Raw genomic sequence first — 21,328 nt, 5'->3', positions numbered from 1 at the left:
CTGGAGCTCTGCCCCCCTAGGCCTCGCTGATGTAGGAAGGTCCAGCAAGGAGGCACAACTGTGACTGGGGTTGTTTGCAGACTGCACGAGCTGGCCTTGCGCCCTCCATGTGGGTGTTTGCCAGGGCTTTCCCCTTTTCCTGGAAAGAGACCCTTTGGGCTGTAGTTTCCAAATGTTGCTGGGGCATCTCATTGAGTGCTTCTGCCCTGGATTGATCAGGGCAGTGGGATGGTTAAAAAGCCTCAGATCTCTGCATTACATGCTGAGGTGCAGAGACCCAGAAAAATATGAGCTTCAGACACCTGTATCTTGTTTAGCAGCAGAGATTGTGAAAAATGTGTTTCAGTCAGTCTCTTGCTGTGTGCGTTGTTTTTCATTCTGCCTTGCAGAGGAGATGGATGTGGCCTGGGTGCCTCTGGGTCAGCAGTCTTGCGCTTGCCTTTTGAGTACTCTGCAGATGACTTGCAGGAAAGCAAGAAGGCCACCATATGGTACAGTGCATTACATTAATTAACCTGAATGTTCAGGCCAGGGTTTTGGCATCTGTCAAAGTGAACCTTGCAATTTGGCATGGGCTGGCTGGTGAAGGGTTAGATGGACCACGGCGCTTAAATGGTAGCTGAGAGGAAGCACTACATCAAAGATGATACTTAACTGCAAGATAATTAAGGAGTTGGCCTATTGTGAAGAATGCCAGCAAATGATGCAGTGCTGTATCCAAGAAAACAAGGGCAATCCAAGGACCCAAGTCAGAGCCCAGATTAATATCCTTTATGACTCTTAGCAAGGCTCAGTTCACTATGGTGTCCTGATTAAAAGAAGAGAAATGGCCAAGTATTTTGGCTGCGCTCAGAGCTGCAGAGGCTTGAGATGTTAATGCTCAATTGGCTAGCAAGGACGGGGTAGGATTTTCACTGTATTAAAGTTAATGCTAACATTTATTTAGATAATTGTCTGGGTTTTTCCTAGAGTGTCTGGAAGCTTCAGAGGCAAGCTATTAGGATGCTAAATCAGAATGAAATTGATTGGAGGGAGAGAGAGAACGTGATTTTGAGGCACATTGAATTATTTTATTTGCATAAGAAATAAGCCTGGAGAAGAAGAGTGAGGACAGAGCACACACTTAAATGAAAGGGACAGTTGCAAACTCTGAGTTGAAAAATGCAGCTTATGTTCCTCTAGGTTTCTGTGCACTATGAACGCTTCTTAATTCAGCAGTGCTACTTTCTGCAGAAGAGGTGTGAAAATGGGGTGCTGCTTGTGCATCCCATGGAGCAGTGTACCGTAGATGTGGTGTGTGGAGACCCTTGTCTGGAAGAGTTCCTCAGAGAGACACTGTGCATTTCACTTCACGGACAGGGTGCAACCCAAGGCTCTGTGGGAAGGTCACACATGAGGCAGAGGTTTGTAGCACCCACCCGTTGCTTTAGCAGCAGCAGTGGATTATTGCTGAGGCAAAGCGTGTGGCTAATTTATATCCAAGCCTAACGGAAATGAAAAATGAAGGGAGCAAAGCATTTGATGCAGATCCCAATGCTACAGGCTTTCTTATGCCTGTATGTAGCTCCATACATGAGCAGTCCCATTGATTTTTCTTTTGTGTGATGGTCCATAAAACTAGGGTTTAAGTATAGAAGGTCATAACTTACTATCTTGTCTTAAAAATAAGAGGTAGAAAAGATATGACACAGACTGGCCTGTGCGTGGGTCAGAAGTAAGTAATTTGATCTGGTTTAATACAATGCTAATTGTTTTTTTGGGGGTTTTGTGTGTGGTGGGTTTTTTTGTAGTTGTCTTGTTTGTTTGTTTGTTTTAGGGCTTGTGAGGTTGACAATCCAGGAAGTATAAGACTAAACTTCATTTAACTTAAAGGCAAAATGAAATTTACTCGGTAGTACTGTCAGTTGTAGAAGTCTGTGCTGTGTTGTTCCAACAATGAAAGCTATTGCCATGCATCATGACAGTTGTACCAGTAAAGGCAGAATCTACTCAGAAAAGAGCTTGTATGTTTCCATTAACTGGGATTTTGCCTAAGTAAACATTTCCCTATCAGCTATGAAGAAAGTATTATTTATATTAAAAGAATAACATATAAATGGAGTGGAGAAGTAGCTTGATACCTTAGAAAAGGAATATTTTGCAGCCAGGCTCATTGAAACTGTACTTCTGAGAAAATGTTTTTCTGTATCGCATCCCTCAGCAGTACCAATAGGCATCAACTGATATGACAGATTGCTGAACCAGATGTGGTAAAACTGACACATGGAGTTAATAATATTTTATATAAATCTCTCAATGATATCATCCCCAGAAATGAGTGGACTGACAAATGGCTCAGCTAAAACCCAAGAAACTGGTCTCTTGAGTTCTTAATGTTTTTATATAAATCTCTCAAGTGAGTTTTAACTGAAGCAACAGATTTCTTAATGTGCTCAGTCATGCAGGAGTGAACATTTACTTGCCCATGTCTTGCAACAAGATGGTCTTTCTATATCTGAAAGGCTGCAGCATCTCAGCAGTGGAGAAGGACATCTGCAGTCATTGGTTTTAGAGCAACTGGTACTAAACTAATAGAACAAAAATTGGCTCATGCAGTATGGTACACTGATCACCTGAAACATGAATCTGTCATGTAAATTAACAGCTATGTAGTTTGGGTTCAAAGCCAGGACTTAAATGCATCAGTCAAATTCACCTTGTTATATTTTCAAAAGAGGACAACTGAGCACTCTCGGCTTACCTGTACCATCCCGCCTAGGATGGCACATTTCCCTTTTGTAATGTAATCAGGCTCAGGTGCTTTATATAGTACTTTTTCAGTTCTGTTAGTTAGGTTCTTTCCTTCGTTATGTTGCTCGTGCTAAGTGTTTCATAGCAGAAGGCAGCAGCTCAGCCTGTAGGCTAGCTCAGTGTTTTAAGGCTTAGGAAGCCCAGAGTTTATTCTTTGTTCTATTGCTAAGCTAAATCTATTGAATTCTTATATTCTTCACACATGTGCATGTGCTTGTTGTATCTGCCATATCGCCACGGTACAAATCTTCACTGAGTTGTTTTGTGTATAGAGTTTTGAGCAACTTGACTGAAAACTTAATGTATTTCTTGTACTGTTATTTGGCTATTTCCCCTTTAGTGTGTAATACAGATCATGAGATGTGCCACAGACATCTTCATTTTGATTGTGTACAGTTACACTCCATTATGAAGTGGTTGCTTTGCTGCAAATAATGTTATTTCTTCTGCTTTTTACAGGACCCTGCGGGAATATTTGAGCTGGTGCAAGTAGTTGGAAATGGGACATATGGACAAGTCTATAAGGTTTGGATGCCTCTTTAATTTGTGATGTTGTTCTTGGTAAAGCTGCTTTTCCTGAAGCAGAACTGAGCACTATTTAAGAAGGTGGACAATATTGTTCTAGTAATAGCCTGCTTTGTCTTGCTGTCTTTTCTGTGTAATGCAACATGGTGTCACCTGTGAAACTCGGTGCCCCCTCCTTCTGCGCTGTTTTCATGTCTCTGCTGCCACAGGTCAGAAAAGTGTGTTGGCTTGTGTACTGATTTCCCTCTACCCTGTTTTTTATATCCTGTGATTATTTTCCCTTCGAAATTATTTAGTATGTAGCTGGCACAAATTAACATCAGTGATGGCTAAATTTGGCCTGGCATTGAGTGGAGAGCTCAGCCATGACTAAAACAGCAGTGCTTTTCAAGACAAGAGGTGTGAATTATCCCTGCTCGGCAGGCAGGCTGTGAAAGTTTTCATTTCTGTTATTAGTTTTTTCACTGCGATATCAAAGCAGAACTACCAGTCAAGAAATTACATCAATTAAATGTGGTCTGTCATAACATGCTATGAACATTGTGCAATGCACACCTTTATTTAGTTATAAGAACTAGCGTAGAAAAGTGGTCTTTCACTGTGAAGCATTTCCTAAGAATGATCTAAGAAGAAAAAATACACATGATAAAATAGAGAATGGAGTCTGTGTTGTTCCCATTTGGAGAAAGAAGACGGAGGAAGGAAAAGGCCGTGCTGCTGAAGCCTTGGAGGTACGTTGGATGAGGAATGGCACTGGAGGAAGCTGTCCGGTCTTGCTTCTCCCTCAGATCCTGCTGCTGACAAGCTCCCGCATGACGAGCCTTTGTATCAGTGCAGGCTCTTCTGCATTGATCCCCCATTGCAGGAAGAATGCAGGAGGGGCCCCGATGTAGAAATGCAGGACTGTTCATCTTTCTCTGATTCCAGTACATTGCATGTGTGTTACGTTTTGGTGTCCATCCTCTGGTGGTAGATCTGCTGTGATCACATTTTGGTTTCCCTTTGAAGCTATAGATACTCTTTCAAAGATTCTGGAAAGTCCTCTACAGAAGCAGTTCTGGGGAGTTTCTGTTTCCCCATACTACTTTTCTAAAATACATGTTTATGTAAGAAGCAGGATCTTTCTCATGTAACTCTTTGTTGCTGTGATTAACTCTGTTGTTTCTGACATTGTCATTCAGATACTAAGGTCAGTACTACTAAATTAAAAATAGAGGCTCGGGGTTCACATGGACAGATTAGAAGCCAGGAGACATTCAGGGGTGCTGTTGTCAGCATAATCACAGGGGTTTTTATATGTAAAAAGATCTTAAAGCTCCCACACGGCCTCTGAAATAGTTGCCCTTTTCATGACTGGATTTGTTCTGTATTGGGAGATAAAAAAATCCAATTCAGTCATCTTTTAAAGATATTGAGAGTGAATCAGCTGCTTAATCATGGCAGACACAGGAAGGAGCAACATAGTTTGCTTTTCTGCTGCAAAAGAAAATGTTTTGAGCTATTGTCTGATTCACTAGAATGTTAGTTGCCCAAATGTGTAAGAGAGATTGACAACGACAATTAAAAATTGTACCCAGAGGCTGTTCCGCACTGAGCACACAAGAGACCAGGGTCTGACAGCTCTGGATAACGCGTGCTTTGAGTCTTGGCACATACTGCACTTGGAGTAGCTGCAACATCTAAGCAAGGCACTGGGAGACGGGGTCTTGCAAGGCTGATGGCACTGAGGGAAAGCTTTGTGTATGTGCATCACACATTAGAGAAATGATGAAGTGCATGTAACCCTGGCTCTGTGCAAGCACATCCGTAACAAAGGCTTTGTTTGTATAAGCACATGTGATCACTGAACATAGGATGTTCTGCTGAGGATTGCTTAGGGGATGGAGCTGCTCGTGGCGGGAGGATGACAGTGAGCTGTGCCGCTGAAGGAGACAGATGATGACAGCTGAGGTGGACAGACGCAGAGTGCGTGCCCCAAACTGCACGTGGTCAGCTTGGTCTCCATTGCGAATAGTTTTCACACGGTCCAAAGTCTTTGGAAATACCTCTGCAGAAGATGCTGAGCTCCACTGAATGTACTCAGGTGGTATCTTAGTGCGACCCTTGCAGCCAGATCAAATGTCCGTTTTCTGTGAAGAAGGGCAGCTGCAGTGGAACAACTGCTTCTGAAGTGACCATAAAACGTTAGGCTATGGTATTCGCTTTTCTTTTTCACTGCTGTGTAAAATGTCCTTCAATCTATACCATGCTAGGACAGATGGAGTGAATTAGGGAATGCTGGAATCGTTTTGTAGGTTGTCTAATATAGGCTTGTGATCATAAATATTTAAGTTATAAAGTAATCTCAGTTATCCACATAATGTACTCATGTCGTTAGAGCACTTATTTATTCTCCAGAGGTGTCAGAATCTTCCATACATTCAGAAATAGATACATATAGTAGTTCGCACATAATCAAAGCAAAGCTTATTTCAGGCTAAATAAACTATGTCCAAGATTACTAAATTGCCTGGTTGGCTGTGAAGATGATTCATAAGGCTATATGTTTTAATATATGCAGCTCCATAAAAATGAAAATAAAATTTAGAGGATTCATCATTAGATTTGGAAAACAATGTTTAACAGATTTATTGAAGGAGAGTATTGTTCATACTGAATTATTCCAGACTAGTTCCAATTCAGTGTCTTTTTAAGTGAAATGGAAGAGATATAAATTCTACTCATGATAATGCTAGAGCTGTCTAGAAATGATATAAAGTTGGGATTTGCATATAATAACTGACTAAAAGCTAGCAGATTTTTTGACAACTTATGAAGTAGTAGGCTGTAAATAAGCCAGTACTGGCAACTTCAGCATTTTGGAAAGTATGAATTAGGTATTAGAAAATCAGATACCCAGGTACCCAGAAGTCATGCGACTTCGGCTTCATTTATCTCTTGAAATGACAGATGAGTTTTTCAGTTAATTGCTGGCTTCAGGAGCTGAAATATGAAGAACAACACTATGTAAGAGGTGATTCTGAATAACGTAGTGGAAGGTGGTAGCAGCAAGTCTTCTCTGAAGGCGGTTGGAAGTAGTGCATTTGCTGGTGGTTGGAAAAGTGCGGGTATATACTCATTCATGCCTTTGTTTCCTGAACTTTGAGGTGCCGAAGGTCAGATTGTGTCCAGTCTCTGTACCACGTCCATTGAATGCATGTGGGAAAGAGAAGTTTCTGAACTTCCCATGCACTGCTTTTTTGCAAGGGCTGTGCATCTTCTGGGAGCCCTCAACACCAGGGGCCACAAGGACTCTGAGGGGCACATGGGCTTGCTCTCCAAAATATGAAGGCCAGGCTTTGGGGGTTTTTTTAGAGCTACTGATCGCTAAGGACCTTCAAACACAGCAGAGCAAGATTTTGCTTTGCATAAGCGTTAGTGTCAACTGAGTGGAAGCAAGATTGCTGAAGGTGTCAACCGCAAGTTCTTGAGTTTTGCTTCCTCCCTGGGCTGCAGCCACGGTGCCTTGGGGAAGCTTGAATCGGGTGTTGTTTGGAATGGCAGTAAAACTGCAGAAACCATCTAGAAGATTTATAAATACCGTCTTATTTATTTGCTCGTAGTTGCTATGTTATTGTGACATGGTGTACTGTCAAAGGTGGTACCTTCGAAAGCATTGTGCAGCCAGTGTCTGTGTGCTCTGCTCTTGGTGTGCTTGAGGCTGGATCTTGCAGTGTAGGTATGGCTGTCGAGACCTGGCAGTGTGATTTGAATAATTCTTTGCCTACTCCCATTACCTTCAGATGTTTAATTACATGGCTGCCTTGTGTTTTTTTTTTCCACAGTTGGACTCTATTGCTATGAAGAGCTGGATAGTGATCATGTATCACCCTTGATGTAGAACACTTGGTTTGTGCTTGTGCATTTAGTGCTAGCTGAACTGTAGGTTTGGGGGCTGAAATATTTTCTTTGCAAAGACTTCAGCCACTAATTTCATAGTTTTTGACTGGTGTGTCTTCAGTAGGAGCCTGTTAAAAGTATATTCTGTCTTTTAATTTTCAGTGCAGGGTCATTTTTCTAATGGGTGAATGGGGAAAGGGAGAGATGGGGCAACAGGAGTGGGTGCCATTTTTCAAGTGTTTGGGTCAGATAATTGCTCTTGAGCTCTGGAAGAGCCTGTGAGACTCCGAATTCATAGCCGCTTTGTTTTCTTAGTCGTCAAGATAAAGAGGAATTGCTCCTAATCCTACTCATTTGTCTGTGCTCTGAAAGCCCTTATCCTTCTAAATACGTTTTCATGGGCCAAATGAGGTCATCAACAACATCTGTGCAATCTGTGTGTTCTCTGATTTCAAGAGGTACCTGACTGGGGCTTTTGACTTCCTTTGTCTTAATGATGTGGATTAGCCCTCTCCTGGGGTCAGTGTTTTTGAGTGGCTGTGGGAACGAGAGGTCAATATCTTTGGTGAGTTCCAGGGGCTGATGTTTTTTGGAGTATGATCTTGCAGGCTGATGATGAATTGTGACAGATTTGCAGCTACTGTGTGTGCAAAATGGTTGTGCCTTTAATGGAATCTGAGGGCATGGGGAACTGGAGGGAGGTGCTCTGGTTTGGAACTGTGAGACTCAAAAAGGAAGAAGTGGCTTCCCGGTGATGCAGCTGATGAGGCTGAAGTAGTGCGGAGGGTGGAAGTGACCCTGCCTTCCTCTAGTGGCTCTGCAGAGCTAGTGTTTTTATTTCTGTGTAGTCATATAAGATTTTGGATACAAAAAGGAAGGAGGTCTGAGTGAAGAAGCGTGGTTGGGTTTGTGTTTTGTTTTGTGTGGTGTTTGTTACAGCTGCCTGTTGGCATTGGATCATGCTTCAATTGTTGACATGAGTTATGAGTTACTTATTTTTGATGTACAGTAGCAGGAGTGGAGTGAAGCATAAGTCTGACTTTTCAGTTTATCTTAAACAACTTGAAAGTCTGCTAAGTTCTTAATGAATTTCATTGAATAACTGGCTGAAGTAGTTGAGACCAAGTTGGGAGGGGTGGGGGGAAGCAAAGCGTTTGATTTGAGATTTAGTACTGCATGGGAAGAATCACAAGACCATGCTAAGGTATGAAGCGTTAATGTCTGTGGACTCTGTTGAAAACCTGAATTGATTGTATCACCTCAAGCAGTTACTGGAAGGCTAAATGTAAGAAACATTACAGTTAGGTTCAGTTCAACCCAGAAGGTGAATGTGTGTAAGCTGAAAACTTCAAACCCATCCCTTCTGGGGGTGGGTCAGAAGTAGCCGACTTCTGAAGGATGTGTCCTGGGGCTGAAACGCAATTTCAGAGTCTCCAAACTGCCACAACCAGAGACGTTAAAAATGTTGTGTTGTCTTGGGGTATTTTGTTATCGTTTGTGGTCAGTAACAGTTTTCAAGCCAATCGTAGCCTTCAAGGCACTGAGATTTTGATGAGTCAAGTAGGGAAATCAGTTTTTCTTTACAGAAATGACAAAACACTACTTTCTGTTTCACTAGCAGTTGGTAGAAGTGCTTGTTTGTCTATTCATTTTCTTTATTTGAGTTTTTAGAAGCATAGCTGATTATCTTGTCCACATGAAAAACAAGTTAATTATTGTTGGCAGCAGTGTATAAAGAAGTGTTGCTGAAGTGTACTGGATGGAGTCAACAACTCATTGTGTAGATCCTTGGTTCAGTAGTGCAAACAAATAATGGACATTGTCTGCTAATCCTCGCAACAGGGATCTCTTTCAGGAATAAGTCTGAGCTTAATATGTGCTACTGCCATTGAAATAAGACCTGAAATGCTGTTTATGAATGGGTTGCCTTGAAAGCTTAGTGTAATATCATTAATACACTAGAGAAGTGTGAGCTGGTATTTCAGTATTTATCTTCTTCATGCCTCTGATTTTTAGTAACACCTGTGTGCATACTACTAGATGTGTTTCTTCCTCTTCTCTCAGTTTCCTGCAGCTCCTAGATACATGCTTATACATCTCTACATGCTTTATTTAAAGCTTCCACGCCACCACGTTTGTCCTTTTCGTCCTCATCAGGAGAAACGTGGAGTTGGCATTGCACCCTGGCAGCAACAAGGGCAAACCATGCTTTGGGCTGCATCAGCAAGAGCATAGCAAACAAATCAGGGGGTGTGATTGCTTCCCCTGTTCTTGTTAGGCCACACCTGAAATACTGTGTCCTGTCTTTGTATCCCCAGTTCCAGAATGACATTGGGAAACTGGAGAGGGTCCAACAGATGGCCACCAAAGCATTTAGGGGGTTGGAGAACTTTATGCATGAAGAAGAGGCTGAGGGAATTGGATTTTTTTCAACCTAGGGAAGAGAAGGCTGAAGGCAATCTAGTCGCAGTCTTCAAGTGCTCCAACGATGGTTTGTATGGAAGATGCAAATACAGGGATGCACAGGACATGAGGAACCAGGCCTGGGTTGCTCAGGGGAAATTCCATCTGGGTATAAGAAAAAACTTCTAGTCATGAGAACGAGTCAACATTGGAATAGGTTTCTCAGGGAGGTGGTGGAGTCACCCTTGCTGGAAATACCCAAGGCTGTTTGACATCGTCTTGCGTAACCTAACTTAAGGCCCTGCTTTCACAGAAGATGGGACCATATGTTCCCAGAGGTCTTTTCCAGTCTTAAATTGAGTAGAGGACATGTGAATCTCAGCGGATGGGACATACCTACTGTCAGTCAAGCCCACTTGATTGTGCATGACTGACTTGGAGAATACAAGGGGGGATGAGTTTTATTTGAAATATATGTAAAATAGGCAGTGTGTCATGTGTATTTAGTTGTCAGAGCCAGGAGTATTTTTTCCATAGTGTGTGGGATTGTTGTTTTGGTATGGTGGTGTTTGTTTATTCTGTTTTGTTTTGTTTTTTCCTAAATCTTTACTTCCCTGCTTATTTGCATGGCAATGTCAAACTACATTCAGCACTGGAATTTAAAATAATGGATCGTACATGCGAAATTAATTAGCAAATTGTGAAGTCCTTGTTCTAGTTAGTGAATATTTCAGAGGAATTCAATTAAGATTCTTAAGTGTAAGAGTAGTTTATCAAAAATAGAAGAGTAAGGATGTGAAGAAACCTCTCAGCTGTGGAGTGCTTCTGTACAATAAAGGCTCTTTGACCGAACAGAGCAATGTACAGTAATTAGATGTGCCATATCAGCCATTATAGAGTAGTAAAATCCTTGCAAATAATTTGTTAGCAGGCCTTCCACTTCCAACTCCTCTGTGTTTTGGACTTGAATGTCCATATGGGAGAATGCAATGCATTTTCATCCTAAACTCGTGGCTTTTTTTGAGCTCATGTTGCATAACGCTTCAGAACACTTCAGAATTGGCACTGGGATCTGCTATTTTGAAGGTAAGAGAACATGCTAAAAATGCACAGGTGATAATATGAGCACAGTAGAAAGTAATTCAAGCTCTTAATTCCCCACTCAAGCACTTTGCTGCACCTTCGACACTTCACTAATGACATTGATTTCAGTACTCCTGACTGCTCAGTAGCATCCAGAATCATCCCTGTGTGAAAATATGCATCAGAGTGACCAGTGCTTTGCATGTCTGAGTTTTACAATACCTGACCTACTCAGAAGTATTTCACGGGTTATCTCTTCTTCAAAATAAGTGGGGTTGGGGGAAAACCTGTCAGTGATCTATTTGGAGCCCAAAGGAGGTCTCAGACATGTAATGAGCTGTTGGAATAAATGAATGAATGATAGGACATGACTTTTAAACAGCAGAAGATTTAGCATGTTGTTTTTTTAGATGCTTGAGTTGACTCCCATGGCCGGTTAGCTTTAGTAACTACCTTTTTGTGAATGAATTGCAGAACTTTAGTGCCTTACAAGCACACATCAACTTATCTCCATGTCTCTGATTCTTTCTTATAGCTCCAAGTGAATGGCACTTTCCAGGTCTTCTTTAATGACCTGAAGGATGCATGCACATTTTTAAAGTCCCTCTTTGGCACCTCTGCGCTATAGCTAATAGAGCATAATAAAAGGAACATATCAGTTGGTTTTCTATACTGATAGCCTGCTTGTCTTTATTATTATTGGTATGTGGATTTCTTGGACTTACGCAGCTTGGTGCTTTAAACCTGGCAGTGCAATGAACTGGTCTAAAGAACTGTGTGGAGCGTGTGCTGCTCTTCTGTCCTAAAGCACCACCATGCTTGTGCAAGGAAGGTTCCATATGTGCTGGGCACCTGAGCTTTGGGGAGTGCTTGGGATAGGACTGCAGCTAACTTGTGGCAGTAGCAAGCCTTTTGCTGTGTTGCTTTTCTGGAGCAAACAGAAGGAAATAGCATTAAAGAATTGGTTTTGTTTGTTTTTCACATGAAGTTGTGTGGATGAACACGACTTTTGGCCCATCCGTGATCCTCCTGCTGCCCTGAAAGCCAAGGACAGCTGGGGCTGGTGGTGGCACAGCCACTTGGACTGCAGCTGCCTGCATGGGCAGTAGCAAAATCTGGTGGGACAACTGTTGATCCAGCCCTTCCAAGGCATTTGTGGAGAAATGGAGCTTAAAAGCCAGTTTTCATTGTCAGCTGGGGTGGAACAGCTTGCTCGGTCAGTAGACACAGGCGCGGGTCAGCCCCTTGTCCTGTCGTAATGAAATTTCCAGTAAGTAATTTTAAATTGTAATGTCCAATTTCAATTGTAAAATCCATAAATGTGATAAAGCTGTGCTTCTGTCTGGTGTTCAGCTGTTCTCAGGCTGCTGGCCAGTGGTAATTTTCTTGGCCTGCGCAGATCTGTGAATATGGATCTTGGGAATAAAACTAAAGAACAAAATATTTTTCAGCTGTTTGTAGTATAGTTTTTTATTTCTTTAAGCCCTTGTGTGTTATAAGCCTGCCCTTGTAACCTACTGACTTTGTGGGATTCCTGAAGGGTTTTTATCATGTGCTTTAGAAGCACCTTTTCAAAAGGCATTTCTTCCCCATGCCCTTCTTTTTCCCCATGAAAACGTGGAAATTTCAGTTAGTTCTGAGATCTTAGGGAGTGAGGGATCCAGAAGACATACTTTGCAGCAAACTGTGGCATTTTCAGTGCCTTGCCCTAGTAATACTATTAGCTGATACATGATAGCTGGGATGTGGTCTGTGGCAGTGATTGTAGGAGCTCCCATCATGTAAAAAATACACTTTGTCATAAAGGTAGGAGAGGGGTTGACATGGGCACCTGCAGTTCAGATCTGGCTTTTCTTCTTGCCTCTGTCCTTCGTCATTGCTCAAAAGCACATGAGTTCATGGGAAACGGAGCTCTCCTTGTGATCTATTAAAATTGGAGGCAGTTCTTGTTTTTGTAAAGCGTCTTGGGATTGTGGTTGAGAGGAGTTAGCATCCTGACAGAGGTGATTTGTGAGAATTGGTTAGCAGCCACTTACTGAACAGCGTGCTGTTTGAGAACAGCTCACCCAAATGAAAACATGGTGAGTTCAACAGAAATGTTAGTGGGAAGATTTTAAGAAATGAGTTGGCTTTCGTTTTCAGACTTTGTTTCAGAAACATCAAAACATTGCATTTCATTTGCTTCATTGGAACATACATTTTAGTTTAGTGGGATGTTTAATATTTCATAGATTGTCATCCATACCTCATAATCAAAAATAAATTTTAAAAAAGAAGATATTATCATACTGAAATAATTTGGCATTACCAAAAGAAAAATGACTGTGAATTCTTCTGAGTCTCCGTTCTGTGAGGAATGTTTACAACTGCAAGTGAGGCCAGTTGGCAAAACACTGACATTTTGTTTGAGGTTTACTCAATACTGGAATTGACTAAATTCTGTTTTCTGATTCTATGGTTGTGCAGTTGTTACATTTAATACCAGCGTTTTCGATGGAATGTTTTTCTTGTATTTCTGTTGGTAAAAGTGGAAACGTTTTGAGGAAAAGGGCATAAGAGAAATGTGTGGTGGCCTTCGGAAAATGTGTTACTGAACCTGGGGAATTTTCTAACTTTCTTTTTTATTATGCTAGATTTTAGCCTGGATTTTTCCTAGTATTTAAAAATAACAAAAGAGTAACAAATTTACTTATTATTTCTGCTGTAGTGTATTTGTCTACTCTGGTTTTACTCTTGGCTTTAAATCTATGAACAATTATACTAAAATATGCAACAAAACCAACATAAAATAAATATGCATATGGCTTAGATAATGGACTCTCAAATGTATTATTTACACAGATTGTCCGTGATGTTTTCTTGTTATATGGGAAAAGGGAAGAGCCAGGAAAAAATGTTTTTGCTTTAGTATTTGCTTTTTCCAGTCTGGCATGAAATATTTATCATAACAGGCTTCTTGCAAACATTTTGTCCCCACAAGCCGAATTTTACCAGCAGAGAGAGATCCCATTACCTTTTATTAATATCAGAGGGCAGAGTCAGGTATTGTGGACCAGCGCATCCCTGCTGCTCTGAAAATCAAATTGCTGTGGTGAAGTCTTCCAGTTTTTCATCAGTTGCTGACAGCAGGAGCTGGTGCTGTGCGTGCATTTTGCCCCACAGAAGAGGACAAGCAGCACCAACACACGATTTGGGTGCACCAGGCCGTTCCTCCTGTTGAGATTCCTTTTTGATGAAAGGGTGATTTGTTTCCAGAGACATTAGAATGTGTTTTGTCGTCTCTCCCGGTGGAGGACTGCCAGATTTTGCTGGGAGTTCGCAGGCAGGCACGTTAATACTCGAGGCACAGGGGGTGTGTGTGCCCAGTGAACCCAGCAGTTGTGAAGCCCGGGACGGCCTGGGTGTCACAGGGCGGAACGTGCCAGTAGATGTGGTGTGCTCAGGACACACTGGGCTTTTTGTGCGTCCTAAGGAGATCTGATGTTTCCCAGATGTGTTGAGCTCCCGCCTCACATGCTGTTGAGTAGGTGTGCACGTGCATAGGGCATAGCGGATTGCTGGATGCCCAACTGAGACAATTTCCTTGGCAGAAAAAGAGGTTGCATCTGGAGAAGCCACATGTATTGTAGCCTGCTCTCTGTAAATATGTCTGAAAATGGAGAAAGAGTGGAAGAATGAAGAGATGCCCCAACTTTCCTCTCTTTGGACACTTGAAAGATTTCAGCCAGAACTGTTTTGAATAGAGGAAGTAGCAAAACAAAGGCTGGAAACTCAGGTCTCTGATCCCACAGGCTGGAGAATAAAGGTTGTGATTTAGGTTTCACCCTTTCCGATGTTCCTTTCTTCCTTTCTTTGCATCCTGTCAGTTTCGAGGTACCCACCTGGTGGAAGACTTTTCATGGCCTGTATCCCTGGCTTGTATGTTCAAGTTGGAGCATTTTCATGTTGGCACAGGAATCTGCACCTACAGACATGCATGAGTAACCAGGTTTCTGCGTATGTTTGCAAAGCATCTAGTGCATTCATGAGGCTGTTCAAATAGTCGCAACAAATTCCTGGTTAGGTTGTGTAATGTCATTTGGCTTCTTGCTCCTGCCAACTTCACAGTTCTCTGACCAGGAATGAAAGAAAATGTCCTTATCAGCCCTGGGTGATGCTTGGAGCCTGCATGGCACTTGTCCTATCTGTTGTGCAGATGGGTTTCGAATGTCAGAGTGAATAGATTAAAAACAACTTCACTTTCTGAGCTTTTGTGGTTGCTAAACCCTGCATTGTTTATGTTAGAGGTCTGATGGGTCTCTCTCTTTTGATGTTATTAATATTAAAATAGGGTAATTCTTTATATTACAGAGATAGGCTTCTAGTCCAACCCTGACAGGCTTTGCTGTGGGGCTGCTGGCACCTCCACTGCCCTTGTGATGGAGACAGCACTGAGCCTTCCCATGGCAGCGGGGCTGGGGCCGGACGGGAATGTGGGCACCGGTGGAGTTCGTGATGGAGATGACACTGTGCCATATAAACTGTGATTATTAATGGGGCGCCTGGCTGGTTGAATCCTGTTGTGTGTAAACACTGCCTGAACTTCCAGAGGGCTTGTTCCCTCAGACTACAGGAGCATGTGCCAACAGCGGGTTTTCCTTCCTTTCCAGCTTCCTTTATTGCCAGGCAAGCAGCACAAATGTCATATACAATGCCGTGCTCTTGAAACTGTTCACTGTCGACAGTCATTGCCCGATATGAAAAGTCCCCAGAGATTGCATGATTCATTTTCATTCCCAGGGATCTCCTTATAAAACTGGGAGCATGATCAAAAAAAGAAACGGGGAAGCTGCTGCTTCTGCATTTTTGCCCACCTGGGGCAGGCTGCTGACTGTGCGGTTCTCTAGGTGTGTTTCCAGGAGATGGTTGTGATCTGATATGCCATGTCTGGCTCGTGTCGTGGCTGCTGAGGAGGACATCCATGTTCATGCATCAGTACTGGCTGAAGAAATGTTTATTAGCAAGCAGTGTTTCAAATACATGAGATGATGCAGAGGGCTTTACATCTTATTTTTATATATATACGTATATATATATATATATTTTTTTTTCCCCTGTATTGTGTTTGCCATATCCATGTTTGCCATCAGCATAGCCATTCATTTCTGCGGATGTGCTGCTGAGGTTGAGCACGTCTAACCTGTGTGCCGTGGGCTGGGTTACGTGGATGCTGCTGTGGTTACGTTACGGGGTGTGTGCCTGCAGCTGGTGATGAAGCAGAACAGCAGCTCTCTTGAGGTTTGGCAGAAAATAGTTTCTTATGTTATTCTTGACCTTTTTTGTTTTTTTTTTCTTGGCGAAAACAAAAGGAAGTTTTAGCAGGTAGAAGGTTGTTGCCTTGCCACAGAAACATGTTCTCACATAGGACTGCTGCACAGGCAAAACCACTAGCTGGACCCACCCCTGATTGTGGCCAGCATTTGCTGCCACAGTTAGTGATAAAACCTCGGCTCTCATTGGATCACAAGATCTATGAATATTAAGCTTATATGAGTCAGCCTTTTAATCAGTGTTAATTGCTGACTTTCCTAAACCAAATTATTTTTAAAAGAAGAAAAATCTGGTAACAGAAATAAATAGGAATTTCCAAAGAAGTCAACATTCATCTTCCTCTCATTTTGTTAAAACCACTGTGAAACTGCGCGGACAGAGGTGGAGTTATGTGAAAGATGAGCACTTGGGATAATGATGTCCAGTGGGACTGGGTCAGTGAAAAGGAAACGAGGAATGAAATTGATGCAAGCCAGTAAGCATGTCCACACGTAACAAAATCGAGCTGGGAATATGTTTCTAATTAAACTGGGTCAAAATGTGGGGAAACCAGGTCTTTAAAAATAATGGTTTTGCACATGATGTCATTTGTTTTACCTCTTCAAAGTGGATATAAAATGCTAACAATGGCATGGTAGTGCTTTATGCTCACCTTGCACGCATTTGTTTACAGAGCAAATGGCAAATAAGAATCGGTGCTGGAGAACCAGTCCCTAAAGGTGGCTCAGTGACTGATTTCAGAACCTGTTCTTGTTAGATATTTGGTTTTCTGTAACCCTTCTCTTATTGAATATAGTTATTTTCTTGTGCAAACACATGTCAAAAATACATTGGTGCAAATATGAAAGCACTTTTGCAATGTTAATGCTAAGACTGGAGGAAAGTAGCCTACAGGCACTGATGAGAGATGGGTTTATTTATCAAGGTAAATCCTGAAGTTGTTTTGAGGAAAACCTAAATAGTGAGACTAAAATATGCAGTTGCTTGCAGATTTGTCCTTTCTTATCCTATCCTTCACCTCTGACCTTAGCAGTCCCAGATCCTTCAAGTCCCTTAGGATCTCTGCTGGCACGTGCATCTGTGACCCCCACTTACTCCGTAGCCCCCCTGGGCTCTGACACCTCAGCAGCTGCTGGCCGTGGTCCCTGAGATCTGACACCCCAGAGCCCGTTCTCCTTGCTGGAGGAAGGGGGTTTGTCTCCAGTTTTCGCAAAGCACGCAGGAGCTGAGTCATCTCTGAAGGCTTCCATCTGTCTGTCAGTTTTGGTTGAAATGGGCTGACAGGTTAAAACACGGTTGGATGCCAGAGCAGCACAATCACATACAACTTGTTCTCTTAAGAAACCTGGCTAAGCTGCTGTCTTTGAAAGTGGAGGAAAGCTTGCAGTTCCCTGTAATCCCATTTCCCTCTCCAGACCTAAAGGTTCAGAAACTGGAAGGCCATACAAAGCACTTGGGAGTAGGTTTTCTGTTATGGTGTTTTCATATGCTCTCATATTATTGGTTTTCTTAAGATGCTTTTATTGTAGATAGAGACCTAGTTATTTAAATTTCTGTTATTTAAATATGTGCACTGGCAATGCTGTAGAGTTTTAGCTGACCCTGCGAAATTTTTCTCTGGCACGTATTACCGGTTTCATCCTGAGGAGCAATGAGCTGTTGGTGTATTTTGGCATCTGGATGTGGGTGACGGAATATGCAAAGAAGCTGCAAAAGGAAGTTATTTTGAAACTTGCAAATGGTCCAACTTTTAGAGTAAATTTTAAAGTGGATACAATTAGAAGATGTTAAAACAGAGATGCCAGTTTTTAAAGTTTATATAATGGTATTATATGTGTAGACCACACTTCAGATACTTGCTACTCCACATTTCTCCAGTAAGCTGCTGGCATTAGCTGGATGCCTTTGGAATGTTTAGGTTGTTTTGCCGGTGTTGTTTTTTGTTTGGTTGGGTTTTTTTGTTGTAGTTTGTTGTTGTTGTTTGGTTTGGTTGGTTGTTTTTGTCTTGACAGCTGCTTTGTGATGTGATGCAGCTGGCTGGGCAGGTTATTGCTGTTACAAGGTAAAGGAAGCAGACATGCTTCAGAGCTTGGAAAATGTGAACCAGGTTTGAGACTGAATCACAAGAAGGGTTCTGATGTAGCATTACTGACACCTGAGGTTTTGTGTGCTGGGCCAGTGGATCGTATAGTTTTGAATATTTATATATATGTTTGTGCATCCGCATGCACTTTTGCCCATTGTACCTTGGGCCCCATTGTATTTGGTGTTGTAAAAGTTTACAGATATGCCCTTGCTGCCTGGGAGAGCTTCATGTGACATAACAACTGACAAATCATGAATGAGAGGAATCCAGTCACATCTATGTGCCTGTGAATGTAAAAGTATCTGTGATCAATCAGAATAGCGAGTGTTCTCTGTTTCCATCTGTCTTTCGTCTGCAGCTTTATGAAGAGACTAATTTCCCATAGGCAGTGAACCTTGAGTAGTAGTAGTGCAGTTGGTTGCCGGATACTTTTACACAAATGGACACACCTGCGATAATGGCATGGATTGATTTCTTCCATCACAAACCGTGGCTCAAACATGTGATGGGATCAGTGTGAGCACACCTTCTCCAATAGAGAAAGCATTGAATATACACATTTTTTCAGTGGAAAACTTGGTGCGAAGTGGGAATTGTTTTATTTGAGAAATCTGACCTTTTATGGGGCAGATTCGGATCCAGCAAATCCAACTTCAGTGGAGCCAGAATTGAATGCAAGGACCCATGCGTCAGGAGAAACGTCAGCAGCTGTTGGTGGGAAGTCCCACAGGGACCCTCTTGGCAGCAGAGCAGGGGAGGGCAAGGGGGTCCCTGCCTGTGCCGGGGCTCTGCCTTTGTTTCACCCAAATGCAGCGTTCCCTAGATAGTGTGCTACTTCATCTGACACCGTACAAAATGAACTTGATTTGTTTAAGCAGAGCTAGGCAAAGAGATGAGAGTTTCACAATCTGGTAAAGCTGTTCAGGTGGTTAACTGCAGGAAACTCTTGGTCCCTTTTGTGACCAGTTCTTCCAGTGGTCAGCTGCTGCTTTTGCTTCCTGTGTGATGGTAATTATGCTAGTCTTCATTGATTAATGTTCTGCAGCTCTAGTGTGTTTAGCCATCGTCTTGAAATTATTCTGTGGGGGTATTTTTTTTTTTCCCTTGTAAGAATTTGCTGTTCATGTCTCTCTCTGCCTTGATTGAATTTGATCCCTACAGCAAATTGGAAGATATGGCATTGAGCAGTAAGTGCTTGTAGCTGTTCAGGAGCTATTACTGCACATCTGACCGATAGCTTGCTCGAGAGGAGAACCTTTGCCAGCCAGGCTTGTGTTGTATGAAAGTGATGAGATCGGTTTAGAAAAGACAAGCAAACAAAACCAACAAACCACTAAGGCTCTTCTTGAATTCATTTTTTTTTCTTTAGGAAAGTGAATGTGGAAGTACCACTCCTTAATTTAATTAGAAAAGCAAGGTATACTTTAGTTTTAAGAGTAATTAGAAGGGTAAACTGGTTTCATTTTGGAGACCAGCTTAATACTGAAAGCCTTTCGAAACGTTTAAGTAATTTTCCCTGGAGTTTTGTGGACCATCTGGCCAGTAGGGTTTTGGAAGGAAACAGGAGTTGACTGCTGCTGTGAGATCAGTGCCATGTAGTTCATCTCTTGCAGAGCTCATTCAGAAATCTGGAGACTGATGTATTTCCTCACAGACTAATTGTGTCCATTAACTCCCTTTTTATTTTTTGAGAGTATGCATCAAATAGAGCCAAATGAAAAGGCACTGAGAGTGGATGCCCTTTTGTCCTTAGTTAAATGCTCTATGAAGGCTTTTGTATGTGTGTGAAAAATAATGACCTTTCCCTAGGCAAACCTCAGATCTTCTGAACTCCACAGCAGTACTTGGTAGAGTTTTTGACTTCAGGGTTCACGAGGCATAAAGAGAGATGTAGGGGAGGGTATTTGCCGTGAAGTACTGGAGGAAAGACTCAGAGGCCGCAAGAGAAAACCGTTTGATTCCAGTTGTTAGTACTGGGCTGTCCTGTGCAGTGCCTTGTGCACTGTCTCACACAGCCATCTGCAGAGAGCTGCACACCCGCACGCTATAGCAATTTGTGTAAGAAAACACCAGCAGAACATGAGTGAAAAAGTAAATCACCTTTAAGGTGGCTGCAGCTCTCATCATCTAGGCTGGAATTTGCAGTCTGAGCTGTTTACCCTGCCTGCCATAAAGCCTTTAAAAAAAAAACCCAGCAACACAATTTTAATCCATGCAGAAACTTGTCCATGTTCTGCATTATATGAAAGAGAAGGTTCAACCATGTTCTACTTATTGTTCGCAAGAATGCTGAAGGATTTTTAAAAATTCAATGATATAATTGCTGAGAGCTGAATGTGCACACAAAGTTATATTTATGTGGACTAGAAGGCTGATAAAGCCTTTCTTTATTAGCATGCATCTGGGAAGGCTGCATTACTTAAAAAGTTAAAGCATGACTCTCATAACATGAGGTTTGTAATTGCTGTGTGCAGATTGACCTTCAGAGCTTCATAGTGAGAGTGAGCCAAAAAGCCCTTCCTTTGAGGGATTCCTGCTCTGGAAGTCTGGCCACCCATCAGCTGACCTCCTACAGTCCAGCCCCAACTTCCTTTCAGCAGGATGGGGCCAGTGGGACACATTTAACTGCTTGTGACTTCATCCAGCAGAGATGTGTTGCATATAGATTTTTCTCTAGCGCCCTGTATTTCTGTAAATGGAGTCAGGCTGCGCTGAGTCAGGCAGCGAAAATTCACTGGGGTGGAGGGATTTGTACCTCTCCCTAGACTTAGCTTCTCGATGGCCCCCATCTGCAACTTGAGAGCCTTCCAAAGGCTGAGGCTTTTTTCCTGAACTGTTTATTTTTCTGGATGAATAGACTTCTTGGCATAGCGGACCTTGGCTGTCATAAATCACTGTGGGCTCCCCAGGTGTGGAGCGGGACCGGCTCTGTGCTAGGGCTGCTGCAACCCTCCTGCCCACAGCAAGAGGGGCTGTGGGACTGCAAACACCCCTGTCCCCACATGCCTGCCGCCCCACGCTGGGCAGCTGGGGTCCCCACTGCTGCTGGCTGCATGCAGACCCACCAGCCCAGGCATCCCCGAGGCAGAACACCCACTGGAAGAAGAAAGCTGCCTGTGTCTGTGAAGCCTCCCTGCCCTTGGCAGGGGTAGTGAGCCGTGATGGGTGTCTGAGGCTGGAAACCCAACAGAACGTTTCAACAGACATTAAGAAACGTGACAAATGCCAAAGCCCAGGATGAATGGCAAAGCT

The 21,328-nt window shown here is 42.6% G+C and overlaps 1 protein-coding gene across 1 annotated transcript in view; it reads left to right on the top strand.

The window, feature by feature from the left end:
- NRK (Nik related kinase) overlaps positions 1–21,328 on the top strand; it is a 100,686-nt gene that overhangs the window by 1,789 nt on the left and 77,569 nt on the right. The window contains exon 2 of the mRNA XM_065846354.2: positions 3,250–3,315. Within this exon, the coding sequence (XP_065702426.1) occupies positions 3,250–3,315 (66 nt within the window). The remainder of the gene's footprint in view (positions 1–3,249; positions 3,316–21,328) is intronic.

This window comes from Patagioenas fasciata, chromosome 11 (genome assembly GCF_037038585.1).
Source record: "Patagioenas fasciata isolate bPatFas1 chromosome 11, bPatFas1.hap1, whole genome shotgun sequence".
In the NCBI taxonomy this organism is placed as follows: domain Eukaryota; kingdom Metazoa; phylum Chordata; class Aves; order Columbiformes; family Columbidae; genus Patagioenas; species Patagioenas fasciata.
Note: the sequence above shows the minus strand (reverse complement) of the source record. Positions and strands in the feature narration are given on the sequence as shown.